This window comes from Cupressus sempervirens, chromosome 5 (genome assembly GCF_028749045.1).
Source record: "Cupressus sempervirens isolate cs-2001-9-10 chromosome 5, ASM2874904v1, whole genome shotgun sequence".
In the NCBI taxonomy this organism is placed as follows: domain Eukaryota; kingdom Viridiplantae; phylum Streptophyta; class Pinopsida; order Cupressales; family Cupressaceae; genus Cupressus; species Cupressus sempervirens.
Window position 1 is genome coordinate 355,237,423 of NC_143122.1, and position 10,797 is coordinate 355,248,219.

Sequence of the window (10,797 nt, forward strand, 5' to 3'; positions counted from 1 at the left end):
TTACAACTCCAGACAAAAGTGATTCGACTTTAAACTCTTTCAAATTTTAAAAAAACACATATATAATCATATTAATTTAAAGATATAACATTTTTAAAAAGTAAGTTAGGAAACAAGAGCACCCCAAATTCAGATGGGCCAAAAACTAAATACCTAAAGAACAATGAAATATTTAAATACAAAATTATAAAACATTTAATAACTTCCATTTGTCCAAGATATCCATGTCTTGGAGAAGGATATGCTTTAGTTTTCCTCAAGGGTGGCGAAGACGTGTATGAAGCATGCAAGCAGACATAACACGTTGATGTAAAAGCAATCGACGTGGCGTTATGGAAACCTGCCAACATATTGACACCTTTAAATCTTTGGAAAAATGGATGTTTGCTACAATGTAGGCTATGTTCCAGTGTAGAGGCTCCAAAAACTGGTATGCTATCATTTCATTATGAGTTAATTTCTGCTTTGTTTTTCCACACACTCTTCATAATTTTGAATAACAATAATCAAGCCGAGCATTTTTTTTATTTGAAAGAGTTTATTGAGAGAACATCAGATTTAGATTTTTGTCATGGCTGGGATCATTAGACCTCTGATTTTCCCATTTTCATTAAGAAAATCTATATTGAAGAGCATAGATAAGAAAAGTTTCCTTCGCCCCATGAAAAAATCCATACAACCTTTCGGGTTCCAAGATAATCAGCTTCCATCCTCCAGATTGACAAAGCCCTTTTCATTTTCAACGTCTTGGATCCATGATTATTGGAGCAATCAAGTTCCGGTACCAGTTTAGTAATCAATATATCATAATTTTGTTTTATATCCATGCATTACATGGAATTCACCTAAATAGGATAATACTTTGTTTATGGTATTTAATTCTTTAGCAACAATTCACTATTTCAGCCGATATACTCTTAGCCTATATTATACAGTTTTGGAAAGTAACAAATTTTGCATATTTGCTGGTCATTGGGTATGTATACATTGCAACCTAAATCAAATGCTGTTCTGAATAGTGGAATAAGTAATAATAGACATTGGTGGTTTTTCCAATTCAGCTAAATGAATTGGTTTTCATAACTTCTATTGGCTACATCAAATATGGTTTTTGGATGATTTAAGTTATGATGGTCAAGGGTTTTTTTGGAAGCTCATGTAGATGAATCCATGTCTATACTTACTTCCAAACCTTCAAAAAAAAAAAAAAAACATCCATGGTTTTTGGGAAGAAAGTAAGATGTAACTCAAAAGTCTATTTCTGGGGTTCATCTAGATGATTTGTTGTCTATGGTTTCAATCCTATAGGTTAAATGGATTGGTTTGCAAAGTTGTTAGTTATAATGGGTATTGATGTTTTTGCAGAAGAGTGACAGAGTTAATATAAGAAAGTTTATGTCCATGGCTGGAGGCTCATCATCCCAAATGGAGAAGCAGTTCAGAGATGAACATGATGTTATACCTGGCTTACGCCATACTGTATGGGATCAGCAGGATTTAAGGCCCAAGTTCCCTAAGATTGAGAAGGATGAAAGTGCAGATGTGGTAGTTGTGGGAGCTGGTATTGCAGGAATAAGCTGTGCCTACAACCTTGTCAAGGAAGGCAAAAATGTTGTACTCCTTGAAGCCAAGGCTAGAGGTATGTAAATATGTTTAGTATCTCATTTGTTCAGTACTATGTGGTTCTTTAGTACATTCTAAAAAACTTCTTCATGGCTTCTCAATGGCCGGTTTAGAAAAAAAAAAAGTTGCTCTCTATTGCTGAGGGTTAAGTTTTATAATATCAATTCTTATGGGGTTACTATAATTCTCAAACTTTGTTTAAAAGAAATGGCCTATTAAAATTGCTCATGGCAATTTGATTTAACGTTTCTGTAAAATTACCATTGATTACTTGATTTTCTACTGCTTATCATTGTTGTGCTTCTTAATTAAAGAGGATACACATAGCAATTGATTTCAGAAGAGTCTAAAAGAACTATATTTGTATTAACAAATCTTAAACTGCAGACTTCTTTGTTAACTATAGAAAATGCTTACCAATTGTCAAAACAATAAAATTATTATACTAATCTTCTCTTGTATTGATTTATTATTTTTTTCTATATTGAAAGGTAGTGGGATGAGTGGAAGAACCACAGCTCACTTAATGCTATGGTATGATGACTTCTACTTTCAAATAGAAAAGGACCATGGTCTTGATATAGCCAACATTGTAGCTGAGAGTCAGAAGAGAGCCATTGACTTTGTCGAAACCACTGTCAAGGAAGAAGAAATTGACTGCCATTTTTATAGACTGGATGGCTATCTCTTTCCGCATGATAATTCTATAGAGGCTATGGATCTTCTTGTAAAAGTAAGTACTTCACTTTTTATCTCTAATTGTGCAAACACAGTCCATAGATGATAAATCTAAATTTCATTTGTCTGCAGGAATTTGACGCCTGCAAAAGAGTAGGCTTGAATGTTGAAATGGTAGATTTGGGGGATGATCCTGCATATGGAAAAGTAGGAAGGGCCATTCAGTTTCCGAATTCGGGAGAATTTCATCCTCTTTTGTAATCTTCAAGATAACTTTCACTTCTATAGGCCTGATATAACTCCTAGTTGTTTAGTAGGCAACTCTACTGCAGGAGTTCCCTTGAGGAGTTTCTGTGAAAAATATCGTTCTCTCTTGTAATTTTTATGATAGCTTGCAGTTCGATAGGCCTGATATAACTACTAGTGTTTTTAGTAGACAACTCTACTGTAGGAATGCCCCTATGAAGGTTTTGTGAAAAAAATAAAATACATTCTTTGCTTCATTATGTTTTTTCAGCGGGCTAGAAATATTGAGATTTTTTACACAATTTGCTTTCATTTGTGTCTTGTACATGTGGATGCAATGCATGTCCCTAGGTATATCAATGGAGTAGCTGATGCAATTGTGAGAAGAGGAGGGAGAATATATGAACAAAGCCATGTGTTTGAGGTTGAGAAAAACTATGTTAAAACAAAGGATGGAGTCACAGTTACTGCTGGTGCAGTTGTGATGGCCACAAATTCTCCTCTGAATCACAACTTGGCAGTTCATGCTCGCCAATCACCAGACAGGACCTATGTTATTGGATTGAAAGTTCCCAAGGGATCGGTTAAGTAAGTTGGAATAAAAACATTACTCTGGCACTTATTGCATTATGCAAATAGGTACTGAAAAACTTATTACGATTTAGTCGAATGAAATTTGAGAACTCCATTGTTTTAATGCTGGAATGCTGAATTTGAGTGTAACAGAAGAGCCAATTGGTGGGACACATATGATCCTTACCACTATGTCAGACTGGAAGAAAAACAAGATTTCGATGTCCTAATTGTGGGAGGAGAAGACACAAGCAGTGGCATGAAGCCAAAGGATTACCATGATCCATACGCTCAGCTTGAGAAATGGACTAGGGCGAGATGGACTAGTGCTCAAGAGGTCTTGTACACATGGACAGGCCAGGCAGGTTTTCTACTCCAAAATTGGTTCAGTAAAAGCTATCAATACTAGTAACTTTTCGGTTAATAGCTAGGACAAGATTTTTATCATACAGAGCTTTTAGATATTTTCATTGAAACACAGGGAATCACACCCCCTTCTAAACCTTGAAGTACCCGCCCCGAGACATCCCCACAATCCACACCGAGTCCCCAACCACACTGCCGCTGGGATGGGTACTCCAACCACACTGCCGCTGGGATGGGTATTTGAATTTTGATTTTTGAATGTTACTATTGGATACAATATTCTAGTTTGTGTTGCAATTTTTTTTCAGTTTGTGTTACAATTATTCTATGTTCAAGTATTTTAATTTGTTGGTATGTTATACTGAACTAGCATTCAAGTTCTTTATACGTATTGTATACATCAACCCTCCCTAACCGTCCCCCTCCGCTGTTCCCCCTCATCTCTGTTCCCCCATCCCCTAGCCGTCCCCCTCCATCCTGATGTACCCCAGTACTGGTGTTTTTATCATGCAGGAGTTTCCCCTTTCACAATCTTGAATGGCTTTATTTTAACAGGAAAGAGCGCATGTAACTGGATTCTGCAACATTTCACTAGAGTAAAACCCTAGTTACCAACTACAGAAAGAATGATACATACCAAGTTATGTTTTTTAGTGGGGTTATTATTGAGGTTCTTAAGATGTGCTTGCAGGTTTTTGAGCCAGTGGATCATCTCTATCACATTGGACCTAATCCACCATTGCATGATTGCTACATTATAACAGGTACTCGTTCTGAGGTACAAATGTGTTGCTTTACTCTGTTTCTGAAAGCACCATGGTTTCAATTGATTTGCATTTTGCTTGATTCACTTATAGCCTACTGAAACCACCATGCGTATGGGTCAATTAGTATATGTTCCAGACTCCAGTATGAAATAATATATTGCTTTTTGGAGATTCCACTATGAAACAATAGATTGCTTCCTTGCTTCTATCCATTCTCGAACAGTTTAGAATCTACAATAGCTTCTAACCCTTTTTAGTACAGTTTGCTTTTCTCAATTGTGTTCACACATTTTAAGCAGGTGACAGTGGTCAGGGAATGACTGGAGGAACCATTGGAGGTATATTGATTAAAGACATGATATTGGGACGTCCCAATCCTTGGGCAAAAGCCTATGATCCAGCGAGAACACCTCCTGTATCAAAGAAGGTAGGAGAGAAGATGGGAGAGGAGACTTCACATACAATTCATGTAAGTCAAGAGCTCATAACTTTGCACTTGTAGAAAGTGTTCCTTGGCATTTATTATGTAATCTAATCATAGCCATATATTTACTCCCTACCATTTATTTGTGCAAAACACAAAAAGTAATACTAAAGTCTCCATCTTTTAGTGGAACCTGATTCCAGCTTAAAAAATTTGCTATTGCAAAAAGTAGTCATTATTGTTATGTCAATAACTGTGTTCATATGTTCAATTATATTTCGCCTTATAACTAATTCCTGTAAAACAATAAAGGAGATACAGATATCATATTCCTTCCCTAGCAATTGATTAGAACTTGTAACTTCGAAATTTCTGAATGTCAGTCCTCAAGAGTAGAATCTGAGGTCAGCCATATCCTCGTGGAGGGCTTAAGGCTGACCTCATGGAGGAATAACACGCATTAAGGCTTGATTCCTAGACTTAAAGTGTTAAATAGTCAAACTGTTAAATAGTCAAACTGGACTTATATTATTTTTATTCATAATAATTCATTTTTGACTTATATTATTTTCATTCATAATAATTCATTTTATTCACATTAAAACAGGGATACAAAGACCGTATTCCTTTCATGGGAGCAGAGTCCTTCGACATCGAAGACATGCTGCCAAACAGTGGGGGAGTTATTCAAAAGAATATGAAAAAGATGGCAGTCTACAAAGACGAGAATGGGGTGGTTCATAAATTTTCAGGTAACTCTTAACAACTTCCTTCCATTTGTTTGAAATGCTTTTTATGTGCAACAAAAATTGCAGATGTATCTTCTCCACAAGCTCAGAACTTTTTCTGAGTAGGATTCCATGTCAATATATTTTGATATACATTAATGCCACTAACTGAAGAATATGATGAAAATGGATGTTGCAGCTGTGTGCCCACACATGAAATGCGTAGTAAAATGGAATCCAATAGACTCCACCTTCGATTGTCCCTGCCATGGATCCATGTTTGATAATTTAGGAAGAATAATCAATGGACCTGCCAAGGCAGACCTGTCTCCTTTTGAATGAAGAAGGCTTATATATGCTTTACAGCATTAATTTGGTGAAACGTTGGTAATTTACTTTTACAGAAAACTACTACGCTTGGGTATTTATATATCTTCGAGAGCTTACATGAACGTGTATACATTATTTGAGCTGTCAGATCCAATTTCTCTAGATTTACATATGTATTATTGTACTAGAAATTAAAGTTCTAATAAGAGGCCACAGAATCGCAGGCCCTTTTGAACTTTTAATGAAGAAGAATGTAAATGATCAAAATATAAATGGAGGAGCTTGAGTTTGTAAGAAATAAAATATGTATCAAGTTATTGCTTTAATGTTATCTTGTTTCTAGAATATTTATCCTTTTTGTTTTAAGATATGTCTAGATGATTGTTTTTCAAATAGATAAACCATTTTTTAATTAGGAATAGGAGGTATGGAATAGAATAGCGTTAAAAAAAAGGGACCCTATTACCCATCAAGAAGTCTCTAAGGCTGGGGTCCCATGCGCAGGGGCTTCTTTAGAAATAGAGCCGTGACCGCTGAGATTTTTTAGGAATGTTTAAATGGCAGCGGTCTCATGAAATTTTAATTGTATTTCATTCTCACAGTTTTAGCTCCTAAATTTAAGCAATGTGTAATTGATTAAATATTTAAAAAAAATAAAATTTAAATTTTGTTTCTAAAATTTTGGTTTTATTGGGGAAATTTTTTATAAATTATTGACATGTGGCTAAAGTTTTTCCTAAGCTGGTGGGCCCACCCTATTTACACCCGCTCAAATTCAGCGGCCTAAAAAGGACCTAATCAATTTTAGCAACCTAAAAAGGAGGGGCTTCTATCTTGGAGGAAAAGATTCCAAATTATCCTCCAGCCCTCAAAAAAATTCTCACGAGACCTCTTCCACCTAAAAAAATAGAGCAATAGCCCCTTCCATGGGACCCCTGCCTAAGAAGCTAAGAAGAGTCAGTTATAAAGAACCATGGGCATTACATATAAATCTGCTTAAAAAAATTAGCTCCTAAATTGAAGGAAATATATTTAAAATATAGATTGTTGTTTCTAGGCATTACATATAAATCTGCTTAAAAAAATTAGCTCCTAAATTGAAGGAAATATATTTAAAATATAGATTGTTGTTTCTAGAAATTTTGGCTGATGATCTTAATTTGGAGGGAAAATGAAGGGTAGGTTCTTGCCAAGTGGTAGAATTCTTCCACTAAAAAGTAGGGGCTCAACTAAAAAGTAGGGGCTCCTAATTAATAGGAAAAGATTCCGAATTAAGGGCTCCTAAGGAAAAGATTCCAAATTAAGCTTTAGCATCCCCTAAATTTTTTCATCATGGGACCTCCACCTCTTAAATATAGAACCCAAGCTCCCCCCGACCCCGGGTAAGAAAGCTTTAGTTATAAAGCCTTAGTTATAAAGAATTTTAACAAGGTAAGAAAGCTTTAGTTATAAAGCCTTAGTTATAAAGAATTTTAACAAGCTTTAACTAGCGCTTGCTGCAGGATAATAACTATCTTTCCATAAATTCTCTATTTCATAAGCCATGTTTTATTCATCAAATTTATTAATCATCCTCTTGCCATGTGTATTTGTAATGTTTGTTAAAATTATTTCTTTAATGAAAGTGGATTAAAATAATCACTAAAATTCAATTAAGAAACCGTTATATGCAGTAATGGAATGCTCAACCGTTTTGGGGATTAATGAAAAGAATGGGGGGCACTCTTGGCACTCGGCGGTGTACCCTTGTCATGATTAACAAGCTTGGAGAGGGCAAGATGGCTTGTGATGGCGGCCACAAGTAGTGTGTGTTGGATGAAAATGTTTGGAAGGAGAAGAAACATACCAGAGGATTGTGTGGTCCGAAGATGATCGAATGGAGGAGGGAACAATAGAGTTGGAAATTGAAGTTAAGTGCCCACAATCGTCATGTTTGGATTCATAAGTTGGGGCGAAATGGGCACCAACAATGTTCTTGAATCCATTAGAAAATCTTTCCTTGACCATGGCTTCTCCCATGTCATAAACCATGGTATCAATCCTCACCTCCTTGCTGCCGCCCATGATCACATGAACTTGTTCTTCTCTTCCCATTTTGGGTACGCAACAGCTTTACTTCTTGATTCTCCACCAAACTCCCATGGAAGGATTCTGTTTCCATTCACCATAGTCCCTTCTCAGATGTCTCCCACTACTTTCTCTCTCTCGCAGGGAAGATGGCTTCCAAGATACAGGGTGTCTCGAAGAGTGGGAGAACTTTAGAATAAGGTTTTTGGGGAAACATTATAGTTTTTCAGGAAGTCTTAGACAGTCTCGGAAAGGTGGAAGATGTTCAAAGGTGGAGCCAGAGCAAAGATGGATTGGAATCTCTCCATTAGCACTTCCAGTACCAACCAGGTTCTCTGATTTCATTTCAATATTAAAGATATTTCTTTTTCTACTTAGTAGGAATGATTAGAAATTAATGTCAAATTGTGAACAAAATAGATTGTGGGGAATTTACTGTAATTGATCATTCTGGGTGATGAAGCTTAGACTTAGGTAATTTTCTTTCATTCTATTGAAAATAGTGAATGCCATCTTGGAAAGAGGCTTGAGCACTGTTAACACCTTATCGGCTGGGCTATGTTGTGTTCCTTACCACATTCTTGCTGTATAATCAGTCTGCTGCTCACTATAGCCAAAGCCAATAATACATTATTATATCCTATATGTTAAAAGATCTGTGATTGAACCGTTGTCATTGATCAGTATATATTGAGACCACTTATAACGTGGCCATTGCTGGGTAGTAACTAGTAAATAGAAGAAAACAAACATCCCGCTAGACATGCATGCTGCGTGTGAAACACTGACTTGAACTTGTGTTATAATACATCACATATAAAATGAGTTAGGTTCGGTCTAGGTACCATTTTGGAGGATAAGTTTCATTAGAGCTTCTTTGTCCAAACTGTCCGAATATTGTAAATTTTCAAGCCGACTAGTTGAAACGTGCGCATATAGTTTTAGCCTCACCAAAAAATAAACTCTGTATAGAGATAGCAGTTGTAAATGGCTAACTTTTTTTTTTTTAAAGTTAACAATTCTAGTGCAAAATAGGAAGATTCTTCTTGGATCAGTCAAGTGAGGTTATGATGTTAAATATTCTTCTTGGATCAGTTCAGTGTGGTTGTGATGTTAAATAAGAATAAATGTTGCAAATACTAATACTTACTTAGGACCAATAAAGACGATACTTAACCAATGAGCCTACATCATTTCACAAGTAGTTATCCGAGTGCTCTTAACACTGTGCAAAGTAAATAGATGGAATGCACATTTTGATTAACATGATATAACATTTATTTTTCTGTTGTACCATAGTAAAAATAATCAATTTTAATCTGGTCATATTCGTAATTGAAGGTAGACAGAGGTTCTTGTCCATTATATTAACTTGGAAGTTAGATTGGAAACCCTGCATTAGACTTAAGTGAATGATTTGTTCTGATATTGACACAGAAAACATATATAATGAGCCTTGGTGAGAATGACCCCAACTCCATTGCTCTTATCTTTTCGATGAGATACTACTAGTTTTAATTCTGAAATCCTTGATTAAACTTTTTTATGATAAGACATTGAAATGTTGATGCCACTAACTTTGCTCATATGTTTATTTAAAAGTTGTATGGAAGAAAGGATTTTGTGAAATATTAATTGTTGATGTAAATTGTTGAATGTGATCAAGAAATATTGATGAATTCTTTTCCATATGTTGATTTGGTTAATCAAAGAATTAAAATATTTCTAGTCAATGGAAGTGTTGTACTTTAAAGAAATTTTATTCTCTTGAAGTACAACAAATTTTATTCTTTTGAAAGAAATGGCGTCATGTAAATTCAATAATGTGTAAAGAGATTGTTTGGTGAATTGATGTTTTTGTGTTAAATGGTAAGGCCAATGTGTTAGATGGAGAAATTAGAATATATGTTGTTTTATTCTATATTATTAATCAAGTGCATACTATTGTGGATTGGTTGCACTATGATTTCTTTAATTCAATAATCACCACTAAGTTATCCATGTATTGAGATGGAGTGGATTTCACAAAATGGTTATGATAAACTAGGAATGGATATAGTTTTTTTTGTTTTATTATTGATGTGTTACACAATTTCATTACTTTTCTTGGTTTTACTTGGTTAGTCTTGTTGCTAGGCTGGGTATCTTTCATATCCCGAAAGATTTTGGGAAAGCTTAATAGCTTCGTGGTAGAGTGGTAAAGCACTCCTACAACATTTTCACCCTTGTGTTCTTAGACAGGTTTTGGAGCTTCATTCCAACTCGCTCATCATAGTTAGACCATCTGGTATTTGTTATATGTATTCTTTTAAATTTAATATTAATTAAATATTGTATGTGACATTGATTTTGTAGGGGTAGTCCTTACAAAATCATAGATTTATGATATTTGATTGACCACTTAGAATCATAGATTATATTTATAAGACCCTGAAACATAAATAATAGTTTTTCTTTCCTGCTCTATTTGATTGACCACTTAGAATCAGGTGAAATTTTCTCTAACTATTTTATTAGCAGATCACTGGTTCAAGTCTCACTAAAAGGATTTTAAAATTTACAAGGAAGAATCCTTGTACTTTGTTTTATATACAATGTTTATACACTTGAAAAAATTGTCTGTGAATAGATCTTCGATTTATCAACTAGGTCATGATATTAATACACGCAATAGGACATCATAGATAGTTCATAATGGTTTTTTTAATTGCATTTTTTTATTAGAATAGAATACCAACATTTTAGTCTAGACTTGTCAATTCAAGTAAATAATAAATTGGTTTAGTTCCTATTGATAATTGCCTTTTGTGACTGTAATTAACATCAATTTGGATTAAGATTCAACAAAAAAATAAAACCATATATTTTATCAATGTAAACTCATTGTTTTTGTGACTGCAATAATTAACATCAATCAAGATTAAGATCAAAAAAAAAAAAAAATTGCCATATTTTTCACAATGTAAACTCATTGAAACTTTCTGCTTATCATAAA

At 34.6% G+C, this 10,797-nt stretch overlaps 1 protein-coding gene across 2 annotated transcripts; it reads left to right on the forward strand.

Annotated features, from left to right (window-relative positions):
* Positions 1–488: 488 nt before the first annotated feature.
* LOC149556198 (uncharacterized) lies at positions 489–6,061 on the forward strand. Of its 2 annotated transcripts, none has more exons than XM_089785810.1 (10): positions 489–787; positions 1,366–1,639; positions 2,115–2,356; positions 2,434–2,558; positions 2,899–3,135; positions 3,274–3,481; positions 4,178–4,250; positions 4,553–4,722; positions 5,285–5,429; positions 5,605–6,061. In XM_089785810.1, the coding sequence occupies exons 1-10, from the start codon at positions 572–574 to the stop codon at positions 5,745–5,747; spliced, it is 1,833 nt and encodes a 610-aa protein (XP_089641936.1). In that variant the 5' UTR covers positions 489–571; the 3' UTR covers positions 5,748–6,061. The 2 variants fall into 2 exon arrangements, with proteins under 2 accessions (XP_089641936.1, XP_089641938.1); XM_089785812.1 differs by having other exon boundaries at positions 489–781.
* Positions 6,062–10,797: the final 4,736 nt, after the last annotated feature.